At 55.2% G+C, this 23970-nt stretch overlaps 1 protein-coding gene across 4 annotated transcripts; it reads left to right on the top strand.

Moving 5' to 3' along the window:
* Positions 1 to 109: 109 nt before the first annotated feature.
* KANK2 (KN motif and ankyrin repeat domains 2) lies at positions 110 to 23970 on the top strand. 4 transcript variants are annotated; one of them, XM_027587641.2, is made up of 13 exons: positions 110 to 195; positions 1487 to 1852; positions 2790 to 2904; positions 3315 to 4538; positions 14174 to 14341; positions 14447 to 14549; positions 15536 to 15775; positions 16514 to 16601; positions 17175 to 17394; positions 18080 to 18222; positions 20330 to 20530; positions 20609 to 20698; positions 22770 to 23970. In XM_027587641.2, the coding sequence occupies exons 3-13, from the start codon at positions 2868 to 2870 to the stop codon at positions 22821 to 22823; spliced, it is 2568 nt and encodes an 855-aa protein (XP_027443442.1). In that variant the 5' UTR covers positions 110 to 195; positions 1487 to 1852; positions 2790 to 2867; the 3' UTR covers positions 22824 to 23970. The 4 variants fall into 4 exon arrangements, with proteins under 4 accessions (XP_027443442.1, XP_027443443.1, XP_027443441.1 ...); XM_027587642.2 differs by having other exon boundaries at positions 139 to 195; positions 1638 to 1852; XM_027587640.2 differs by having other exon boundaries at positions 171 to 195; positions 1385 to 1852.

Here is a 23970-nt window from a genome sequence, read left to right as displayed (position 1 = left end):
TCCCGCCGCCGCCACCGCCCGCGCCCTCCCGGAGCTGGGCCTCGGCCAGCCCCGCCCCCTCCCGCCCCCCGCAGCGCCCAGCTGCATTGGTGGCGGGGACCATGCTCTGGGGACTCGGGGAGGAGGGGCGAGAGGACGACACCGGACCCCTGGCGCGCGCGCGAACACACCCACAGACACACACCTGCGGTCCAGGTGCGATCGCGTTCTCCCGGCACCCCCTCCACGGCGGCCCGGGCTGCGGGCGCCTGGGGGCGGGGCCGGCCCGGAGGGGGCAGGGCGGGGGCGGAGCCACCGCCGAGGGCCGGGCGGCCGGGCGGTGGCGCGCGGAGGACGCACGGGCGGCGGGACGCAGGGACTGCGGCGGCCGGAGCGCGCGAGGCGAGTAGGACCCGAGGTTGGGTCGGGGTTCGAGTCCGGTTCGGGGTTCGAGCGTGGTCCCCACCCCACCCACCCCCAATCCCGGGGCGCGACCTCGCCGTTCTCTACGAGCTGCTGCTTCCAACGCCATCGTCTAGGTCCAAACTTTCCCGACTTTGAGTGTCTCGTTCCCCGCGTCTCTGTCCCCCCTCCCCCGTCTTTGACCCCGGCCCTGCTTCTCTCCCCCGGCCCCATCCTCCTCCATCTGTACTTCTCGCCCTGCCCCTTTCCCGCATCATTGCCCTCCCTCTGCCTCTTTCTCCCACCTCGGTTCTCCTCTCTACCTCCCTACCCCCGCTCTGCCCCCTCTCGCCCTCCTCGGTGGCCGAGCCGAGCCAGGCCCCAGACGGCGGGAAGGCGTCCGGGCGTCCGGCCGGGCTGGGCCTCGGCCTGGCGGCTGGGCCGGCGTGGGGAGCGGCAGCTGTTTGCCATTAGCCGGGGACCCCGCAGGCCCCGCCCCCTCCCTGCACAGGGCGGGGTCACCCTTGCCCCCATCTTTGGGGCGGGGAGACCCCAGAGACGTCCGGGTTTGGTTGGCAGGGGGGCTTCAGGGACACCTCGCCGGACATTCGGGTCGGCCCGGGACCCCGCGGCCCCTTACCTGTCCCCTCTGGGAGTGTCCCGTCTCCCTTTTTCTCCATCTCTCTCCTACCTGGTGTTTCCTTTTCTGCACCCCAGGGGTCCCATACAGGGAGGGGGGCTTCAGCCACCACACTCCCCACCTCCATCTGCTTTCTAGACCTGGAGTCATCCTCGCACCTGGAGGGTGGTCAGATGACTGGACACTCTCAGACCTCAGTCTCTGTGTCTGGGAAATGGGCAGAGGGATGTGGAGTTGGGGGTGAGAGTGGTGTGGCCCTGGCAGTGGGGAATCTGCCAGGCTTAGGTTCAAGTCCAGACCCGGCCCCTTCCTCCTCTGGTGACCCTGGGCAAGTCATTGGACATTTCTCTGTCTCCAAAACAGGGCAGTAACGGAGTGCCTGATGGGACTGTTGTGATCAAAGGAGCGGCTGGGGTGATTATTACACTTATCACCATTGTTTGCCCCACCGCTGTTCACCTCCAGGGGCCCCCACAGGCTATTCCAATTCTGCTTCCTGCCACCAGTCTCTCTCAGGTCTCCGGAAAATACTTTTGATCACCTCCGTGGTGTGTAGGGGGTGAACCTCCAAGCAGGTGGAAAACCGAATTTCATACAATTGGTGACTGTGCTCCAGGCGTTGAAAGACAGAGACGTGGAGAGAGAGAGAGAGAGAGAGAGAGGGAGAGAGAAGTGGAGCGAGACACAGACGGATGCGGAGCGACGCGGAGAGACGTGGAGAGACTAAGCAAGAGGCGAGCAGGGTGTGAGGAGAGGACAAGCTTGGCCGCCCCTGGAGCCCCAGCCTCGCCTTCATGCCCGGCAGGTGCCCCGCTTGGCCCATCCTCCCAGGTACCCACTGCCCTGGCACCCATAGGCCAGAGAGAGTCCTCCTTGGTGGGATGGGATGGGGCCTCTGGAGCAGGGTGGCTGGAGGTCAGACAGCAGAAAGGACTGGCCAAGCTCAGGCTGAGTGGTGGGGACAAAAGGGTCCTGGCTGGTCTCCAGGGCTGAGGAGAGGTTAGTGAGAGGCTTTGATTGTCCCTCCCTCTTGCAGCCTTCAGGCACCCTCTCTTACTTCCTCCCCCCCCCACCCCCATGACTTCCCTGGCCACCACCCGGCCTTCTATCCCTGCTGCGCCCCTGAGCCGGACGCATCCTGGGGGGGCAGGAAGTTCTCGTGTAGCCCGGCAGCAAAACTGTTTATTTTTAGAGAAAATTGTTTCCATAAAGAGGAAAGGCTTTGCTCCTCACTGCCTCCCCTCAACTTTCCCTACCCCCCCCACTCTGGCTGGCCTGACCCCGCTCTGCTTTGGGGTCCCCTACCCTGAGCTCCATCTCTCCTTGTGCCCCTGTGTCTCCCGTGTTCTCGGATCTTTGCAGGAAGACTGTCCCCCACTTAGTGCCCCAGCCCCCTGCCCACCTCAGCCCCGATCTGTCCCCGTAGCCAGCTTCTGGCCTGGGCTGAGAGGAGGGGTGCAGGAAGGGTGGGGCCTGTCGGGCTTGGGGCCCCCCGGCCCAGGGCCTTGTGGAGGCGGGGCTGTGGGAGCAGCTGGAGCCTGTCCAGGGGCTGGACAGATGTGCAGGCAGGCCGTGAGGTTTGGTTTCTTTGTTCCAGGCCTCGGGGGCCCTCCCCCCCAACCCCTTTCCACAAGCCAGGCCGGGTGTATTCCTATGAGAGGGTCCCGGACTCGGGGAAGGTGGGGGGGGTGGAAGGGGGACAGTTGTGGGGGAGGGGTGACCACATCCCCTCCCCCCGACTCCAGGCTCCAATATCCCCTCTTCCCAGGTACGCCTCAGCCGGTGCTGCAGGTGATCTGAGTCATAGGCCCCAGGTGACTCTTGAGGAGCATCTGCAGACCAGAGGATGGCCCAAGTCCTGCACGTGCCAGCCCCCTTCCCAGGTCAGGGGTCTCAGAAAGAAGGGGCTCTGCCTTGGGGTCTGGGAGAAAGATATGGCTTGCCTCAGGGGTAGAGGCCAGGGAGGAGGAGGTGGGGGGTGTTGTTGAGGGTAGAATACCTCAATGCCCAGAGGGCCTGAATGAGGACCTTTTGGCTCTACCCTGGAGGGTCTGATGGGGGAGACAGTCTTTCAGGGAAAGGGGCTGGTCTGAGTAGAGACACAGGTCCCTGTGCTGGGGGTGTTGAGGGAGTAGGCACAGGCCTGCCCTGAGGGTTTCTGAGAGGGGGACAGGGCCTTGCCTTGAGACTGGAGTCACGGTTGAGCACCCAGTGGGCTCCCATCCCTTGGGCAAATAAACCTTGACTCTCCCAGGGATGTGAGTCTTCACCCTGGTCTTTCTTCATGCCCCAGGGACCCCTGGCCCAGCCTCCCCACCTACCTTCCCTGCCAGGGAGCCTGACCCGCCGTACTCCGTGGAGACGCCCTACGGCTACCGCCTCGACCTGGACTTTCTCAAGTACGTGGATGACATCGAGAAAGGCCACACGCTCCGGCGAGTGGCCGTGCAGCGCCGGCCGCGCCTCGGCTCACTGCCCCGAGGTCCTGGCTCCTGGTGGACATCCACCGAGTCTCTGTGCTCTAATGCCAGTGGGGACAGCCGCCACTCGGCCTATTCCTACTGTGGCCGTGGCTTCTACCCGCAGTACGGTGCCCTGGAGACCCGAGCCGGTTTCAACCCGCGCGTGGAGCGCACGCTGCTGGACGCCCGTCGCCGCCTGGAGGACCAGGCGGCTGCGCCCACTGGCTTGGGCTCCCTGACCCCCAGCGCGGCAGGCTCCACCAGCTCCTTGGTGGGCGTGGGGCTGCCACCCCCGACACCACGGGGCTCAGGACTGTCCACACCTGTGCCTCCCAGCGCCGGGCACCTGGCCCACGTGCGGGAACAGATGGCAGGTGCCTTGCGGAAGCTGCGGCAGCTGGAGGAGCAGGTGAAGCTGATCCCCGTGCTCCAGGTGAAGCTCTCTGTGCTGCAGGAGGAGAAACGGCAGCTCACAGTACAGCTCAAGAGCCAGAAATTCCTGGGCCATCCCACAGGGGCCCGGGGCCGCAGCGAGCTCTGCCTGGACCTCCCAGAGCCCCCCGAGGACCCGGTGACTCTCGAGACCCGGAGCGTGGGCACCTGGGTCCGGGAGCGGGACTTGGGGGTGCCCGATGGGGAGGCAGCCCTTGCCGCTCAGGTCGCCGTGCTGGAGACCCAGCTCAAAAAAACCCTCCGGGAGCTGCAAGCAGCTCAGGCCCGGCAGGCTGACCCCCAGCCCCAGCCCCGGCCCCGGCCCCCACCAGACAGCCCCATCCGTGTGGACACTGTCCGGGTGGTAGAGGGCCCTCGGGAGGTGGAGGTGGTGGCCAGTACAGCCGCCGGGGCCCCTGCACAGCGGGCCCAGAGTCTGGAGCCCTATGGGACAGGGCTGCGGTCCCTGGCGACGTCTGGAAGGGTCGAGAGCCCTGCTGTGTTCCGCAGCCATGAGGTGGTAGAGACAGCATTCCCAGCATCCACGGGCAACGTGCCCACTGGCAACGTCCACCTGGTGAAAAAGATCAGCATCACGGAACGAAGCTGCGATGGGACAACAGGTGAGCCATGGTGGATGGGGGAGGGTGGTGGAGAGGTCCTCTTTGTTCCTCTGAATGCTAAGGTCTAGCCCCAGCCCTGGCCTTCCAGCAGACCAACCACTCTGGCTCTCAGAGCCTCTTGTCTGTTCACCTGCAAAAAAGGGGACAGTTGTTCCACTGATTCTGTGTTGTAGGGAGGCATGCGGAAAAATCAGGTATCTGATTAAGTGTGCGTTTTCATGTCTAGTATGTTGTAAGTATCCAGAAAACAGGAGGTATTTGAGGGAGGGTCCCTAAGACTATTGGTTCGTTGGGCCAAAAAAAACCCAATTTATTCAGTGAATGGCAGAAACCCAACTTCAGACCAGTTTAGGCGAGGAAAAGGAAATGTATTGTTCACGTAACTTAGGGACAACTTTAGGTATAGCTGGATCTAGGTGCTCCAGTATCATCAAGGATCTCTGACTTCTTCTGTGCGCCTTGGAGTCGTCTTTCTCAGGTGAGTGAAAGTGGCCCCACCACTCCAGGCATCTGTCCTTCCATCTCAGTGGAAAGGGAGCCTCTCAGTCCAAAGAGTGCCCATAAAAAAATCCCAGGGGTACCCCTCATTGGCCGGTGGCAGTCATGTACCCATCACGGAGCCAATCACGGTGTCCCTCACTGCCCGACCCCAGATCCTGGGGGTAGAGGAGCCCCAACCAAGTCCGGTGGCCTTTGAGGGAACAGAGGGGTGTCCCCCTGGCAGAAGTGCTGAGTCTGCATGCCAGGAAAGAGGATGTGGGATCTGCAAAATGACAGTTGCCCCACCACTGCTACCCTTGGGCTCCTGGGAGAAGCTGTCGGAATGATTCATAATAATGACAGTTGTTCTTTATCAAGCGCTAGCCTAGTGCCAGGTGCCACGCTAAGGGTTTCACTCGTGGAAGGCTAAAGAGTATGGGGCTTTATAATCAAGCCACCTGGGTTCAAATTCTACATCTTGATGTAGCCCTAGGTGAGGGACTTCACCTCTCTGAGCCTCAGCTTCCCTATCTGTAAGTGGCGTAGTGATAGTGCGCACCTCTAGGACTCATGTGAATTAATGCGCACAGTGAACCCTCAATCCCTGCTTGTCGCTGCTTTTGATAATTTTCAGGCTAATTCTGCTTATAGCTGGGGAAACTGAGGCTCAGGGAAAAGTTGTACTGGCCCTGGGTCACACAGCCAGGAAGTGGCTGAGCCAGGATCTAGACCAAGGTCAGCCTGAACCTACAGAGGGCTCAAAGGTGCAGCTCAGGCCCTCAACCCAGTCTCGAATGTCAGAGCCCCATGGCGGGACCCGAGGGCACAAGCTGGAGGGTGGGGACCCAGCTGTGTTTTCTTGCTTTTCCGTGTTGTTCCTGGCCAGCTCCGGACACCACTCCTCTGTTCTGTGTCCATCACAAACTCCCGGCCCTTTGACTCTGGCCCCCAGCCAAGGGCCCTGCCCAGTTCAGCCTTGGGATTTCTGAGAGGCAGCCTTCATTCCAGTCATGCCACCTAGGGCAGCCATGGGGCTGCCTGCCTGCAGGACACACAGACATAGTGATGTTCCCACTCTGTGCAGGCTGCTGCCCCCCAGAGTTCTTTCTTGTGTCTCACTTAACTCCTTCTTGCTGCAGCCAGCCCCAGTCTCGGCTCTGCTTGAGCAGAACTGGAGTGTGCAGTTCATTTTAGTGTCTTTTCATTCAGCAGACTTTTATTGAATGTCTGCTATGTGCCAGACTCTTCTAGGCACTGGGGACGCAGCAGTGAACCCGATAGACAGAGCCTGTGCCATAAACACGTGAAGTCCTAATAATAAATAACTGAAGAAATATTATTTCAGAGAATACGTGTTTGAAGCAGATAAAACAGGGGCACAGGGCAGGCAGTAGTTGGATGGGGTGGTGGTCTGGGTTCCGATTCTGATTTCGCTGTTTCCTAGTTCTGTGCCCTTGAGCCAGTTACTTGACCTCTGTGTGCCTCATTTGCAAATCGGGGGTCCTGACAGCCCGGTGTCACCAGATCAGTGTGAGGTTTAATGCGTCAGTTTTTATCGAGTGTTCCGTGTGGCGTCAGGCTGTTGGCTCTTTGAACCGAGACATGAAACAGAAGAGGCAGGCAGGTGGCATGGAGGTGGGAAGAAGAGTGTTCACAACAGGGACAAAGGTCCCGAAGTGAGGAGTTGCCTTGAGCACGTCAAGGTGTGGAACCAGCTGGAATAGAATGAGGCTGGAGAAGCAAGGTCTAGAGATGGCAGGGCATCAGAGATGGGTCCTGTAGGGCTTGTAGACTTGGGAGAAGCACTGTGAAGAATGAAATTAGATAGTACAGAACTTGACAAACATTCCAACCATGTGTTCAGGTCGGCCAGCTTGATGGGTAGATCTGGGAGTACTCCCTGGAGGAGGCGGCGGCAAGCAGGACTTCTCTGCCATCTAGAATTCCCTCACTGCAGCTGAAGGGCGGGGAGGGTGAGAAGCAGCCTTCCCCTCAGGCTGACTCGGGTGGGTGAGGCAGGCAGAGGCCTGGACACCTCCCCGGGTCCCTCCCCCCCCCCCACCTTCCAAAGGCGCCACCGCAGCAGAGAAGGGGCAGCTGGGCATGTACATCCGTGGGGGCTCCAGGGCTTTGAAATGTCCTTTGCTCCCTTTCGAAACATATTCCTCTGACAGCAATTCATACTCTTTGTGGAAAATTTGGGAAGTAACAGAAAAATCTGGAACACAAAGCAAAACCCCAGTAAACCCACCACCGCCCAGACGCAGCTGTTGTCAGCACTTCTTCTTTCCTTCCGAAATTTTTAATGCAGAAAATAATACGTATTTTTCAAGCCTGGCAACAGGGAACTGATGCTGATGGAAAGCGTCGTTTTGTGTTACTTGACTTTGAAAAGCAGTTAGGCAGCCTCACCAAGGGGCCAGGGCATTTTTAGATGCTCTTTTCATATTTTAACTCATTTACCTCCCCAAGCCACCCGGATGCGGATGCTTTGGGCAGTGTTTTCATCCCCATTTTACAGATGAGGAAACGGAGGCCTAGGGTGGTTGCCCACTGTTCATAAGGCCAGAATTCAAACTACGCCTTTAGTTTTTTGGATTTAACATGATCCCAGAGGCATTTCTTTTCGTCATTAAAAATTCCTGGGATGCCGTATTTCCTGAAAAGCCACATCGGTCTCTGCTGTCATCCGTGCCACGCGGACATCCTCCTGTGGAAACCCCTCACATCTTCTGTTTTCTCAGGACAGGTTTCTGGAAAACCATATTTTTTTAAAGGTTTTATTTATTTGACAGCGAGAGAGCACAAGCAGGGGAGAGGGGCAGAGGGAGAGGGAGAAGCAGGCTCCCCCGTTGAGCAGCAGGGAGCCTGTTGTGGGGCTCGATCCCAGGACCCCGGGATCATGACCTGAGCCAAAGGCAAATGCTTCACCGACTGAGCCACCCAGGCGCCCCTGGAAGACCATTTTTGGGGCCCATGACGTCTGTTGCCAACTTGCTTTATTCCCCCGTGGCCTCACTCCCTTCCCACACTGGGTGGCTGAGTGGTTTACATTTTTAAAAATGTCTTTTGGCCCGAAGGAGGCCCAAACCTAGTTCATCTAAATTCTTCAGCTCACAGCGACCAGCTCTGTCGGTCTGTGCACGCCAGCCCTCTCGTTTTACTTGATTCTTTTTCCACCTTCTCCTTCCATCCTCAGTGCTGAGGGTCGTATGATCTTTGTTGTGACGGCTCAGTTCTGCTTGGTTCTTTTTTTTTTTTTTAAAGCTTTATTATAATATGTAAAAGTATTTTTTGCATATTTAACGTATGCATTTTGATGAGTTTAGTGCCCCGGTTCTGCCTGTGTAGCATGTAAGCGTGGACAATACATAAAAGGACAAGTGGGGCTGTGTGAAATTCAGTTTCATATAATTTTCTTTCTTTTTTTTTTTTTAAAGATTTTATTTATCTTTTGACAGAGAGAGAGACAGCGAGAGAGGGAACACAAGCAGGGGGAGTGGGAGAGGGAGACGCGGGCTTCCCGCGGAGCAGGGAGCCCGATGCGGGGCTCGATCCCAGGACCCCGGGATCGTGACCTGAGCCGAAGGCAGACGCTTAACGACTGAGCCACCCAGGCGCCCCAATTTCATGTAATTTTCACATATCCCAGATAGCATTCTTCTTTGTTTTTGTCCAACCATCAAAAATGCAAAAATCGTGCCCACGGTCCGTAGTTGGCCAACCCCTGCCCTATGCCATTCATGCTCCCCGCCCCCCAGCCCGTGTCCATTCATGCTCCCCACCCCCCAGCCCGTGTCCATTCATTCCTCGCAATCCACCTTCCGAAAGCTTATTTAGACATTTCAGTGTCCTTGAAAAATATGCTCTGTGCATGCTTGATTTCCTAAAATGGTATTGTGATTTCCGAAGAAGAAATCTTGCTGTTTCTTTCTCTTTTTTTTCCTCTCTGTACACTCTTTTTGAACTCTCCATCCTGATGCTTGTACCTCGGGCTTGTCACTTGTAATGACTGCGTCGCCTTCTGCCCTAGGGGCGTGCTACAGTTTTCTTTTCTGTGCCCTGTCGGTGGGCACTTGTGTGCCTTCCAGCTCCTGGCTGTCATGAGCAGTGACGGCACTGTCTTCAAGTGTCACCTCCCCTGGGGTTGCTGAATCACAGGGAATTCACCACCTCACTCCACGTTTTGTCCGATCCTTTCTGGGAAAACTCTTCCTGTCCCCACTCCCACCAGCCACGCTTGGAACCGAGGTGCCCATTTCCCCACATACCCACCGGCACAAAGTTTTGTCTCATGTTTTGCCCATCTGACACTGGCGCAAAGTGGTATCTCCTCGTTTTAATGTGCATTTCTTTGATTTTTTTTGGTGAGGTTGGGCATCACCATATATGTTTAATAAGATTCTTCTGTGGATCACTTATTCATAGCCTTTGTCCATTTTTCCTCGGACAATTTTGAGAAGTTCTGGCATATTCCAGAATCAGGGTTGGCAAACTGCAGCCTTTGGGCCAAATCCAGCCCACTGCCTGTTTTTATAGGCTTGAAAGCTAAGAATGGTTTTTATGTTTTTAAATGGTTGAACGATATGAAAAGAAGAACAACATTTGTGACATGAGCAAAATTATATGAAATTCAAATTTATCATGACTCAGCCATGCTCATTAATTTGCATACTGTCCAGGGCTGCTTTTGCCACTGAGACCCTTATGGCTCACATAACTGAGAATATTTATTGTCTGGTGCCTTACAGAAAAAGTTTATTGAATCTTGTTCTAGAAGATAATCCCTTGGTCATTTTTGGCATTGTGAGTATCTTCCCATAATGTACATTCTTCTATCATTTAACTTTGTCTTTGTCTTTTTTTTTTTTTTTACAAGTTTATTTATTTGACAAAGAGACAGAGAGGGAACCAAGCAGGGGGAGTGGGAGAGGGAGAAGCAGGCTCCCCACTGGGCAGGGAGCCCGATGCGGGGCTCTATCCCAGACCCTGGGATCATGACCTGAGCCGAAGGCAGACGCTTAACCATCTGAGCCACCCAGGCGCCCCCTCATTTAACTTTGTCTGTGAGGGTTGTTTTTGTTTTGTTTATTTTTATTTTTAATTTTTTAAAAGGTTTTTATTTATTCATTTGAGACAGAGAGAGAGAGAGAGCACAAGCCGGGGGAGCAGCAGAGAGAGAGGGGGAAGCAGGCTCCCCGCTGAGCAGGGAGGCCGACGTGGGACTCTATCCCAGGACCCTGGGATCATGACCCGAGCCTAAGGCAGACGCCTAACGACTGAGCCACCCAGGCGCCCCTGTTTTTTTTTTAATCAAGTAGAAATCTTCATGTCAGATACAGTTAAATCCATTGTATTTTTCTTTTTTTTTAATTTTTAATTTTTTTCAGGTTTTGAGATATAATTGGTATGTAGCATTATTATACCCATTCAAGGTATACAAATAGTGATATTTGTATATATTGCAAAACGATGATCGCAGTAAGTTTAGTTAACATTTGTCAGCTCAGAGTTACAGGCTTTTTCCTTGTGATGAGAATGTTTAAGGTCTGCTCTCTTAGCAGCTTACAAATGTACAGCACAGCATTATTAGTTATAGTCCCCATGCTAGGCAGGACATCTCCAGGCTTTATTTATCTCATAACTGGAAATTCCTACCTTTTGACCCCCTTCTCCTATTCCCTCACCCCCTGCCTCTGGAAACCACCGCTCTGTTCTCTGCATCTGGGAGTTTGGTTTTTTCCAATTCTACATGTAAGTGAGATCATCTTGTGTTTTTCATATGTAGTTTGAGTTTGTTTGTTTGTTTTTAGAGAGAGGGAGAGCGTGGGGAATAGGGAGAGGGACAAAGAGAATTTTAAGCAGGCTCCGTGCTCAGTGCAGAGCCTGATTCTGGGCTTGATCTCACAACCCTGAGATCATGACCCAAGCTAAAATCAAGAGTCAGACACTTAACTGACTGAGCCACCGAGGCGCCCCATCTTTGAGGAATTTTTTTAAAGGAATCTTTCCCCTTCCTGAGGCCCCCGATATTCTGTACATTTTCTTCCTGTAGCTTTGTAGCTTCTGGTAGCTACATTGATCCTTCAGAGTTTTTTGTGTTAAGGTGTGAGGTAGGGATCTAGCTTGATTTCCGCCCCCCCCCTTGGGTCGAGTAAGCTGCTTTTCCCAGCATCACACCCCAGAGACCAACTTTCCCACCAATTTGTGGAAGCCCCTTTGTCTTAACCCCAGCTCCCTCAGCTGGGGCCTGGGCCTGGCCTTCTCGCCTTTGTTCCTTTGGCCCTTTCTTCCCTCAGCAATGCCTGCTGTTGGGCCATTGTGGCTGTTTGGAATGTTTTACTCTCTCTTCAGCCAGGTTCCCCATCTTTGCCCTTTTTTGTAAAGTTGTCTTAGCTGGTTGTGGACTTCGGTTCCCCCATGTAAATTGTGGTATCATTTTGCCCCATGTGGCCTGCTCTTCCCTTGGGGCAGAATGGGCTATGGGGCTGCTCTATTTCTTTTTTTTTTTTTTCCTCCACTTTTAAAAAATTGTGGTAAAATACACATAACATTAAACTTAGCATGTGACCCATTTTCGAGTGTCCAGTGGCCTAAGCACATTCACACTATTGTGCAGCCATCTCCAGCATCCATCCCCAGAACTTTTCCATCTTCCCAAACTGAAACTGTCTGAGTTAAACACCGACTCCCCGTTCCCTCCCCCGGCTCCTGGCGCCCACCATCCACTTCCTGTCTCTGTGAATGTGACCCCTCTGAGGACCTCACAAAAGTGGAATCCTGCAGTATTTGTCCTTTTGTGACCCGCTGCTTTCACTGCGCAAAATGTTGTTTCACCTGATTTTTTTGACCCTCCCCGGCATTGAAATTAGGAATCTGGAGTTTGGGGCCAATCACTGAGACGGTGAACTGGCCCATCTGCCTCCTGACACATCCCACTTGGCCACGGAGTGATTTTGTTTGTTGGATGTGAATTTATTGACAGAGTTTAAAAAAGGAAATCAGGAGATTCACATAGGAGCGCCTGGGTGGCTCAGTCGTTGGGTGTCTGCCTTCAGCTCGGGTCATGGTCCCAGGGTCCTGGGATCGAGCCCCGCATCGGGCTCCCTGCTCGGCGGGAAGCCTGCTTCTCCCTCTCCCACTCCCCCTGCTTGTGTTCCCTCTCTTGCTGTGTCTCTCTCTGTCAAATAAATAAAATCTTAAAAAAAAAAAAAGACTTGCATAGAAACCCCAGTGTGTGTTTGGTTCCCCACAGGGGCTCAGGCTACAGCCCTGGAAGCGGCCAGACCCGGCCACACCCTGGGCTGGGCGCCGTCAAACCCATTTGTGGCTGTGTCTCCTCTGTTCTTCATGCTTTGCTTGTGCTGACTGGTGACTGTCTGCTCTTAACTCTGAGTGGTCATGGACTTGAGGAAGTAGTCACTGTGCCTGTCAAAAAAAAGTTAAAAGGAATTGAAAGGAATTGGTCTGCAGAGCCTGTGGCCAGGGGTAGAAATGAGACGTCCTGGGGAAGCAGGGGCACAGAAGCCACACGTGGCCTGGGGGAACCTGAGCAGGTTCTGAGATGGGGACAGCCACTCATGGTGGCACTTCTGTTCCTGGCTCCCAGGCTGGTGATCCAGGCCTGGAGCTCCCTGCTGCCCCCACTGCCACGTGGGCAGTGGGCACCCTTGAGACCTAGTGCCCACAGAGTCACCTTTGTCCTCTGCCCAAGCTGGGTGTTTTTTTCAAATTGTGATAACGTATGCATGATATAAGGCTTATCATCTTAAGCATTTTATTTTATTTTATTTTATTATTTTTTTCAGTAGGCTCCATGCCTAACGTGGGGCTTTAACTCATGACCCTGAGATCAAGAGTCACATGCTCCACCGACTGAGCCAGCCAGGTGCCCCGCCCCCATCTTAACCATTTTAACGTGTCCAGCTCAGGGGCACTAAGCACATTCACATTGTTGCGTGACCATCCCCACCGTCCATTTCCAGAACATTTTCATCTTCCCAAACTGAAAATCTACCTGGATGGGTTGTTTGTTTTTTTAAGATTTTATTTATTTATTTATTTGAGAGAGAGAAGGGGAGAGCCAGCGTGCGCGCACGTGCGTCCATGTGAGTGGGGTGGGAGAGGCAGAGGGAGAGAGAGAATCTCAAGCAGACTGCACTGAGCACAGATCCTGACCCGAGTCTCAATCCCGTGACCCCAAGATCATGACCTGAGCTGAAACCAAGAATCAGACACTTAACTGAACGAGCCACCCAGGTACCCTACCTGGGTGGGTTTTAATTTTTATTTTCCGGGGCCCCTGGGTGGCTCAGTCGGTTAAGTGTCTGCCTTCGGCTCAGGTCATGATCCCAAGGTCCTGGGACTGAGTCCCGCATCAGGCTCCCTGCTCAGCGGGAAGTCTGCTTCTCCCTCTCCCTCTGCCCCTGCCTGTGCTCTCTCTTGCTCACTTTGTCTCAGAAAAATCAATAAAATCTTAAAAAACATTTATTTTCTAGTAACCCTTATTATTTCTTTTTCCTGATTGTTTAAGTGTTACCTGCTTAAAGTTCAGAAGAACAACCTTGCTTTTGTTAAAATACTAGTAAATCTTATCTAAGTAGTGCTTCCGGCGCTCTTGAGTTAACAAATGATCCTCGAGCACTGTTGACATCCAGGCCTTGTTCTAAGCCCTTTCCCCCCATGTCGCTGTCTTCAGTCTGCACAACAACGCCACGATGGAGGAGATGTCATTCTCCTGAGGCACAGAGAGGTTAAGTGACTTACCTGAGGTCACACAGCTTGTTCATGGGAGAGTTGAGTCCCTACCATGCCGGGGACTCTTGGCTGTGATCAAACCTTATTTCCAGATAACACTCAGTGTGATGTTGCGGGGGGCTGGTCACAAGCCGGGATTGTAGTCACAGTGTCTTCTTCCCGGTCCCTGATCAGCTGCCAGCACAGGCTGTTGGAATCCAATTCTGCTGCTCAGAGGGTGAGGGTGACCTCAGGCAACCCTCTGTGCCTCAGTTTCCTTATCTGGAACAACCAGAATCTCATGGGCTGGGAAGATTTGACAACGCAACACAAGCCTCAGCCCTCCGAACGCCTGGCCTGGGGTATGTGACCACCCACGTTGTTACCCACGGTGAGCACCTCTCTTCCTGCCCCTGCAGGGCTCCCACGGGCTCTGGCAGAGTCATCCTCGTCACCCCCAGGAGTGGCAGTAACCCCCTTGGCACAGCCTGAGAAGAACGCGGGTGGAATGGGCGCCCGCGAGGCTGCTAACACGGAGCCCACCAGGCAAGCAGCCTCGTGTGAGTCAGAGGAGGCAGGGGGTGCAGGTGAGTGGGGGTGGCCGCCGAGGGGGACGGGGCCCTGGAGGCCTGGGCATAGGGTCTGGCTTTGGGAGATTCTTAACAACACCACCTGCCCCCTCCCCCCGCCAGGCGAGCCCCCGACAGGTGTGCGGTCCATCATGAAACGCAGAGAGGAGTCCGCAGACCCCGCGGCCCACCGGAGGAGCCTGCAATTTGTGGGGGTCAATGGCGGGTGAGAGGAGCCCCCCACCCCACCCCACGCTCCCACCCTTTCCTCAGCTTCTACCCTTCTGATTGTTCCCTGGTTTGTTCATGTCCAAGAATGCACCCTGGCCTAGGCCCCTTACTTGGATTCACTCCTTTAAGCAAGGCGCGGTAGATGGTTGGGACACTGAGGCACTCCGGGGCCGGATGTCTTACTGTAGCTCACACGGCGACGAGGAGTCGGCCCCGGTGGTCAGACTCCCAAGCCTGTGCTGTGGCCGCTGGTCTGTGCTAGTCTGCAGAAGGTGCTGGGCTTGGCTTCCTACCCGGACGGAGCTCCCAGTCCAGTGGGGCCTCGGGCACTGGCACACAGTTCAGACCCAGTGTGGTTGGAGTGGTGATGGGGCATGGGGACACTCGGCAGTGCAGGGTGCGGGGGGAGGCGTTGATGTCCCCGGGGAAGACACTGAAGGAGGGGACGAGCGTGCTGCAGGATGAGCAGGAGCCAGCAGAGTGAAGAGTGGGGGTTGGGAGGGCACAGCCTGGACAAAGGCTCAGAGGTGGGAGGAGGAAGCCACACGCATGAGAAGCCAGAGCCATAAGGAGTGGTAGACAGGGATGGTCTGGGGACTTTGAATGCTGGGCCCAAAGCTTAGGCTTTGTCCAGAGGCAGCAAGAAGCACAAGAGGGACCTGTTTGCAGTGGCGTGAGGGTCTGACGCAGTTAGACCTGCATAAGGGGCCAAGGGAGACGAGGTACTGAAGAGTAGAGGGTGAGAGCAGTATTTCTCCCCCCACCCACCCCAAGCAGGATCGCAGTGCTAGCTAGTGTTTATTGAGCGCTTCCTGCGTGCCGGGTGCTGTAAGGCACGTCGCCACGGCCCTGTGAGGCCGATACTGCCATTATTCCCATTTAACAGATGGGGAAACCAAGGTGCAGAGAGGTCAAGCGGTCAGAGCCCATGTCCTGTCCCATCTGCTGCGTCTCCTCACTCCACCTGTCCTTCCTTCCCAGGTACGAGTCCTCATCTGAGGACTCGAGCACAGCAGAGAACTTTTCAGACAACGAGAGCACAGAGAGTGAGGCCCTGGAGCCAAAGGAGAAGGTTCCAAGTGTGGCCGAAGCCCCCCAGCTCCGGCCCTCGGGGACGGCGGTGGCCAAGAGCAGCCAGGAGGAGAGCCAGCTGTCTCGGGAGTCTCAGCAGGCGCCCGTGGCAGAGGGCGCGTCAGGAGCGAACGCGGAGGAGGAGATCCGGTCAGTTTTCTGTGTGGGATGAACTCAGATGGTGTGAGGTGGGTGACCCCTGCCTCAGATCTCACCATTCATGCCCTCTGAGGGAACCTGCCATCGGTCGTGCACACCTTCGTCCGAATTAGCGAACCAGCACTTTCTCCTTCTGGCCATCCAAAGGTCTGCAGGCTTTGATAAAGGGCCTGATGCGGGCAGTTTGGGCTGTTGGGGTTAGAATTTAAGGGACAGGCAAAGTTCGTCCTTAAGCCACCCACTGTCTTTGGGACATACGCCACACCTACCTTCGCCCGCCCCCCCCCCCCCCAGTGAAAAATCTGCCCTCGGGCAAAGATTTTCTATCCACCACTGTCCGCTTGGAATAAACTTTAGCCTGTATGTCCACTTTCTCTTGGGCTCTGTCTGCTCCCCATGTCTGGGGTCACCCGGGAGGCTGCGGTGAGTGCTCTCAAGATAAACTCCCCCCCCCCCCCCCCCCCCCCCCGGGGCACCTGGGTGGCTCAGTCGTTAGGCTCTGCCTTTGGTCGTTAGGCTCTGCCTTTGGCTCGGGTCATGATCCCGGGGTCCTGGGATCGAGCCTCGCATCGGGCTCCCTGCTCCGCGGGAAGCCTGCTTCTCCCTCTGCCACTCCCCCTGCTTGTGTTCCCTCTCTCGCTGTGTCTCTCTCTCTCTGTCAAATAAATAAATAAAATCTTTAAAAAAAAAAAAAAAAAGATAAACTTGCCCCTTATCTGCCCCTGGCAGGATGGAGCTAAGCCCTGACCTCATCTCAGCCTGCCTGGCCCTGGAAAAGTACCTGGACAACCCCAATGCCCTCACTGAGCGGGAGCTGGTACGATGGGGCCCTGGGCCTGGGGCCCCCTCCTTCTCTTCCACCCCCACCCCAGCTTCTCATCCACAGTGTCTCCCTGTGTCGGCTTCGAAGGGACTCTGGGATCCCAGCCAAGAGCTTGGGGGGGGAGGGGCCGTGGTGGGAGGGGCCAGGGTGGTGGGAGGGGCCCCGAGGACGGTCGCCCGCCCACGGTCCTGACCTCTGGTTTCTGCTGTTTGGGGAGCTTGAGGGAAGTTGCTGCCACATTTCTCTTTCTGGGGGTCTGTACTTGCCTTTGAAGACCATGGGCCCAGGATGGAGGTGCTCGTGCCTTCCTCAGGGGGGCACATCTGGGACTGCGGTGCCTGGAGTCCCTTTAGAGCCCTTGTTTTGTCCAGGATGGGGAGCCCACACTGTTGAGTGCAAGGGGCTCATCAGGGGAGGGGTGCCCACGCTTCTCCTTCAGGCTCTGGTTCAGGATGGGGGGGTGTCCCTACCCACACTCCCCAACCTGGGGCTTCATCCGGGGTGGGGGGCCACTGGGGAGCAGGCTGCTGCCGCCCTCACACCCCTCCCCTCCCGCACTGTGGTCAGAAAGTGGCCTACACGACGGTGCTGCAGGAGTGGCTGCGCCTGGCCTGCCGCAGCGATGCACACCCCGAGCTCGTGAGGCGCCACCTGGTCACCTTCCGGGCCATGTCGGCGCGCCTGCTGGACTACGTGGTCAACATCGCCGACAGCAACGGCAACACGGCTCTGCACTACTCTGTGTCTCATGCCAACTTCCCCGTGGTGCGGCAGCTGCTTGACAGCGGTGAGCCGGCGTGGGCGGGGAGGGGGGTGGCCCGGGCGGGTGGGCCGGCTGCTCCCCCCAGCCTGATGGTCCGATGGTGAAGACGCTGCCCTCTTGGTCTCTTGAGGAGCATGCCAGCCTCCCAGTCTGGGGGTGGGGGGAGGCACAGGTCCTACCCGTAGCCCCAGCATACTGAAAAAGGCAGACATGGCCTTAGGGACAACATGGACACCTTCCAGCCCCCTTCCAAGGCCCCCTGTGTGATGAAGGTGACACCTCTGGAGCATAGCCTCCCATCTGGGACTTAAAAGTTACCGTCGTTGAATAGGCAAGGAGAACTCTGTCCTTCCCTGGTCTAACAGGGAAGACACAGCCTCCCACACTGATGAAGGAAGCCGAGCCCACAATCTGATGGAGAAGATACAGACCAGGCTGAAGGGGACTGCCTCTTCCAGATCAGTGGAGGAGACACAACCCCTATTCTTAGCCCGAAACCTGGGTGCCAGGCTGATGGACGGAGACACAGTCTCCCTCTTAGAAGTCCCTCATCTAATGGGGTGGCATAGTGGAGGTGGAGACGCTGGGGCAGAATGGGGCTCTCAGCCTGAGAGAAGGGAGGAATCTGGCCGCTGATGGGGGATATGCTGCCTGGTTCTCATGGACGCTCCCCCAGTTTTGGGCTCTGAAGGTCCGGTGTCCCCCCCAGGTGTGTGTCAGGTGGACAAGCAGAACCGTGCTGGCTACAGCCCCATCATGCTCACTGCCCTGGCTACCCTGAAGACCCAGGATGACATCGAGACCATCCTGCAGCTCTTCCGGCTCGGAAACGTCAATGCCAAAGCCAGCCAGGTATGGGCCCTCCGTGCTGCGGACCCAGGCAGCCCTTCCCGCTGACCAAGTCCTGGCTGTGCACCAAGGCCAGATGTGATCTTATTCCATGCCTCGGGGGAGAATCCCCACTCCACAGACAAGGGAGTCGAGGCTCAGAGAAGCACCCATTTCCTCAAGGCCAGACTAGAGGAGGTGGGATTTGAACCCCCATGGTCTAGCTTTAGAACCCCATTATTTTTAAGATTCTATTTATTTACTTGACAGAGAGCGTGAGTGAGCACGGAGAGCGTTTAGTACATTCACAATGTTGTACAATCATCACCTCTATCTACTTCTCACTCACGCTCTCTGTCAAGTAAATAAATAGAATCTTAAAAAAAGGGGGGGGAGGGGGAGTGGGGGAGTGGCAGGCAGAGGGGGAGTGGCAGGCAGAGGCAGGAGCAGGCTTCCCGCTGAGCAGGGAGCCTGATGCGGGGCTCGATCCCAGGACCCTGGGATCATGAGCTGAGCTGAAGGCAGACGCTTAATGACTGAGCCACCCAGGCGCGCCCCCTCCCACTGGCTTTTCTATTGATTTAGTTCTTCTTTAATTAAAAATAATTTCAATGGTTTACTTATTTTAACTGAGGTGAAATACACGTAAGATTATCCATTTAGGGGCCCCTGGCTGGCTCAGTTGGTAGAGCATGTGACTCTTGCTCTTGGGGTCCTGAGTTTGAGCCCCTTGTTGGGAGTAGAGTTTACTTAAAAAAATTTTTTAAGGGGTGCCCGGTGGCTCAGTCGGCTCAGGTCATGATCTTGGGGTCCTGGGAGTGAGCCCCACGTCAGTCTCCCTGCTCAGCGGGAAGCCTGCTTCTCCCTCTCCCCCTGCCCCTCCCCTGTGCCTGTGTGCATGAACGTGCGCTCTCTCTCTCTCAAATAAATAAAATCTTTTTTAAAAAAATAAAAGGGATAATCTTTTTTATTTTATTTTATTTATTTATTTGACAGAGAAAGAGACGGCGAGAGAGGGAACACAAGCAGGGGGAGTGGGAGAGGGAGAAGCAGGCCTCCCGCTGAGCAGGGAGCCCAATGCAGGGCTCGATCCCAGGACCCCGGGACCATGACCTGAGCCGAAGGCAGATGCCTAACGACTGAGCCACCAAGGCACCCTGGGATAATCTTTTTTAAAAAAATTATTACTATTATTTTTTTAAGAGAGAGCACACATACGTGTGGGGCGGGGTGTTGCAGGAGAATTTTTTTTTTTTTTTTTTTTAGGAAGCAAAGCAGGCTCCATGCCCAGCCCAGAGCCTAACGCAGGGCTCGATCTCATGACCTGAGATCATGACCTGAGCCGAAGGCAGACACTCAACCAACTGAGCCACCCAGGCGCCCCAGATTATTCCTTTTAAAGTATACAATTCAGTGGCGTTTAGTACATTCACAATGTTGTACAATCATCACCTCCATCTACTTCTAGAACATTCTTATCACCCCAAAAGGAAGCACTGCGCCATTAGCAGTCACTCCCCATTCCCCCGCCACTTGCTCCTGGCAACCACCAGTCCGTTTTCTATCTCTATGGATTTACCAATTCTGGATATTTTACATAAATAGAATCATGTAGTATGTGTTTTTTTGTGCCTGGCTTCTTCCAGTGAACATAATATTTTCAAGGTCCGGGGTGCATCAGTCCTTCATGCCCTTCTAAGGCTCAGTGATATTCTGTAGTTTGTTTTTCTGCTCATCCAGTAATGAACATTGATTTAATTTTTATTGAGGTTCAACTGACATATGGGAAAAGTATACACATCTTAGCTCAGTAAATGTGTACATCTATATTGACACCTGGGAGTGAGGAACCTGCTTTAGTTGGGGATGGGAGGGGGTAGGCAAGTGGCACCTCCCCAAAGAGGAAACATTTAAGTCCAGACGTGAGGGATGAAAAGGAGACAGGAGGAGGAGGGACCAGCAGGTGCAAAGGCCCGGTGGTGGGAGGGATTGTTTGAGATCTAGAAGGAGGCCAGTGAGTGGGGAATGCCGTTACCATCACAGTACTTGGGAGCCACAGAAGGTTTCTGAGCAAGGGTGTCATGCCTTGGGGCCCCGCATAGTCCATAACCCTGTTCCTTGCCCTGCCCAGGCGGGGCAGACCGCCCTGATGCTGGCCGTCAGCCACGGGCGGGTGGACGTGGTCAAAGCTCTGCTGGCCTGTGAAGCGGACGTCAACCAGCAGGATGACGACGGCTCCACGGCCCTCATGTGCGCCTGTGAGCACGGCCACAAGGAGATCACGGGCCTCCTGCTGGCCGTGTCCAGCTGCGACATCTCACTCACTGACCGCGTGAGTCCCCAGCCCGGCGCGCCCCAGGGAGGGCGGGAGCACCGCTCGGGGCTCGTCAAAGCAGTGGTTGCTTTACAGGACGGGAGCACCGCTTTGATGGTGGCCTTGGACGCCGGGCAGAGTGAAATCGCGTCCATGCTGTACTCTCGCATGAACATCAAGTGCTCGGTGAGTGTCAGCCCTGGCGGGGGGCGGGGGGGGGGGGCGCTCTGCGAGGGGACAGATGGTTAGGAAGGGCTGCGGCTGTATGGGGCCCATGCTTGTTGAACCTTCCTGGTGCCCCTGTGAGGAAATGAGGCACGGACAGCTGAGAATACATAATAGTATTTGAACCTGGACCTGGCTGGTTCCAAAGGCTGGCTCTTAACTACCGTTCACTCGTTTGAGAAATATTTACAGAGCACCTGCCGCATGATAGACCCTGGGGGCCAGAGCCCCGAACCAAACTGGAAACGGTTTCTGCCCCCACAGAGCAGGCAGATACAAAATATACAAATCAGTGTACCATGACCAGGTGATAGTAACTGCTGGAAAGAAATCTGAAACAGGATAGGAGGGGACAGTGGGAGATGGGGAGCTACTGAGGACGTGGGGGAGTGAGTTGTGTGGCTGTCCAGGCAGAGGGAACCTGCAAAGGCCCTGAGGTGGGAGCATGCTTGATGTGTTTGAGGAGCATCAAGGGAGATGAGAGCAAGGAGGTGACACTGTAGATCACGCAGGCCATTGTGGGCCACAGTGAGGACTTTGGCTTTTGCTCGAAGCATGTCAGTGTATATTCAAGGCCTTGAGATGTCTCCCTGTAAAGAAACCTAAGGTGTGTCTAACTCAGCATTGCTCTTATGTGAGCACAGAAACCAGGGTTTTTAAGAAATGATGTCTGTTAGCAGAACACTGTCTGGGAAGCCTCCAGAGGAGGATAATTTTGATACTTGCTGTATCGTAAGCGCCTGATGGAGGAGAGAGGCGTTCCAGTCTGAAGGGGGAGACTGTGGCACTCCTCATAGGTCTCTAAAGCGATACCCTTGTCTGATGGAGGAATCAAGCTCTTCCAGTCTGAGGGACCAGATTCTAGGTGCCTCTCAGCCATGATTTCTTGAACCCTCCACAAGAGCCTGATTCAGCTGCATAAAGTACTGTTATCCTTTCCGTTTTTCAGGTGGGGAAACTGAGGCTTAGAATAGTTACGCCCCCGGCCCAAAGTCTCACAGATAGGAATGGGGGAGGCCCCGAGAGCCATCTGTCTCCAGACCTAGGGCAGGAAACTCACATTCCTTCCTCCTCACTCTGCCTTGCCCTTGCCCTGGCCTCCCTGAGGCATGTCTGCAGCCTGGCTCAAGGCTGGCATGGTAGGTGTTGACCACAGTGACCCCCCCAAATAGTCCAGGAGAGTGAGGGTCACTGAGATAAGCCCTCTGTCGCCCACGTGACTTCCAGGTTCTTACTGAGGCTCTAGGTTTTCCCAGCTTCATTCCCCAGAGTGCTTGGACATCTGGGACTCAGTTGTGGTGCTCAGGGCATCACCTGGGGATCAGCTTGGCCTCGGTTTCTTCAACTGAAAGATGGGGTTGATAGGACCAGGTGATGAGCTGCTGTCTGATGTGTTGTCCCACTCCCAGGGGCTCCTGGGGGACAGACCCCAGTCCTCCATCATTGTCTACCTAGACCACTGCTGTTGCCTCCACCCTGGCTCCCACCCTCACTGCCGCCTCCAGTCTGTACCCCCCCCCCCCAGCAAGCAGAGGTCAGTCACTGTGAACACGTGGGTGAGGGTATATCCCTCCTCGGCTCACAGCCCACTGTAGCTGTCACCCTACTTGGAGAAAAAGCCAAAGTCCTCCCCAGAGCCCACCAAGCCCTGCACGAACACCCTCACCTCCCCCCCACACTCTCTTCCTCTGCCCCTTGCTCACTCTGCTCAGCCTCTCCGCTGCTGCTTCTGCCTCAGGGCCTTTGCACTTGCTACTTCCTCTGCCAAAAAGCCCCATCCCTCAACGTCACTCAGCTCAGAAGCCTTTCCCACCCCGACTACCTGCTCTCCACTTCTATTCCCCCTCCATCCTTTATCTGTGATGAAAATCCTCCTCAGCATCCCTGTGCTTCTCTGAACATTGCCTCCTTGAGGCCAAGGGACCAAGTTCTGTTGTTCACTCACCTCAGCCCTGAGGCCAGCCAACCTAGTTGGCACCTTGCAGGCACTGGAAGTGATGCCCAACAAAAAGAATTCTGCTGCTTGTTTCAGTTTGCCCCGATGTCCGATGACGAAAGTCCTGCGTCATCCTCTGCCGAAGAGTAGCCGTGAGGGAGGCCAGAGGCACCTCTGCTTGGGGCCAACCAGCCCCAGAGCCAGCTGGCCCCCGTCCCTTGTCCCCTCCCTCGCCAGCCCCCACGCAGACTCACCAAGGCCTACGTCTCAAAGGCAAGTGGATTTTTCTTCCGCTTCCCAGGAGGAGCCCCCGACAGCAGCAAGACTCCAGCTTAAAGCGGGTTTTTCCTGGTAGGCCAGTTCAAAGCAGCCGCAGTGCAGACTGAAGCTAAATTCTTACGTAAATCGGCGCCAGTGGCCGAGGCTGGGGTGTGGGTTTATGAAGAACATGGAGAACAATCAACTGGCAATTATGGATGGAGCAGGGTGAAAGGGAAAATACTGTATTTTTGAGTCATTATCGGGGGAGGGGGGGAATCATATTCCTTGTTGCCAATTTTGAAAGTCACTGGAATCGCATATTTTCATTTTAATCCTGAATGTTATTATGCACGGGTCACGTCTGGAGTGGCTTAATGCCCCCCCCCGCCCACCCCACATTTAATTGTCTGCTATATAATAGTGTTTTGTTCACTCCCCCCCTCCCCCGCCAAGACCTCTCTTGGGAGAATTTTCTTCTGGTCTCTTCACAAAACAGATTCTGTCCTTGTCACTCAGGGCAGGAAGCTGAGTCCTTCCTTCTGCTTTCAAGTAAGGGGGCTCAGGACCCAGCAGCCAAGATGTGTGAGCAGTTCACATCGAAAAATCACCCAGAAACCCGTCTCCTCCCTGCGTGGAGGCCCTGGCAAATATTAATTTTCCTAGAAAATCTTTCAGACCTGGGGACGCAGGAAATGAATCCGGTTCCCAGAGCAGCTGCTGAGTCCCTGGGCTTAGAACCCTGGTAACGGGGCCGTCCTCAGCCTCCCCAGACTCCAGAATTTCTCTCCTCAAAGGGGGGGAAAAAGGGCATATGCGCTTGCTGGCAAAGCGTAGAGCAAGCTCCAAAAACTCCATGTGTGCACAATTAAAAGTTGGCTGCCCCCGAGGGTTCCCAGTGCAAACTTAAAGAGACAGGGCTTTGCCGAAAACCAAACAAGGCCCAGCTGTGTGTGTGTGTGTGTGTGTGTGTGTTTGTGTGTGTGTCAAGGGCCAGCTGGGTGTGTGTGTGTGTGTGTGTGTGTGTGTGTGTGTGTGT

Source organism: Zalophus californianus, chromosome 1, assembly GCF_009762305.2.
Source record: "Zalophus californianus isolate mZalCal1 chromosome 1, mZalCal1.pri.v2, whole genome shotgun sequence".
NCBI lineage: Eukaryota > Metazoa > Chordata > Mammalia > Carnivora > Otariidae > Zalophus > Zalophus californianus.
The sequence above is the reverse complement of the archived record's forward strand: the minus strand, read 5'-3'. Positions and strand labels throughout refer to the sequence as shown.

Excerpts from the sequence above, each read along its gene's own strand:
- KANK2 (XM_027587641.2), top strand. The coding sequence starts at position 2,868 with ATGGCCCAAGTCCTGCACGTGCCAGCCCCCTTCCCAG. Across the intron at positions 15,776-16,513 it reads AACGCGGAGGAGGAGATCCG|GATGGAGCTAAGCCCTGACC; the intron begins GTCAGTTTTCTG and ends TGCCCCTGGCAG. Across the intron at positions 20,531-20,608 it reads ACATCTCACTCACTGACCGC|GACGGGAGCACCGCTTTGAT; the intron begins GTGAGTCCCCAG and ends GTTGCTTTACAG.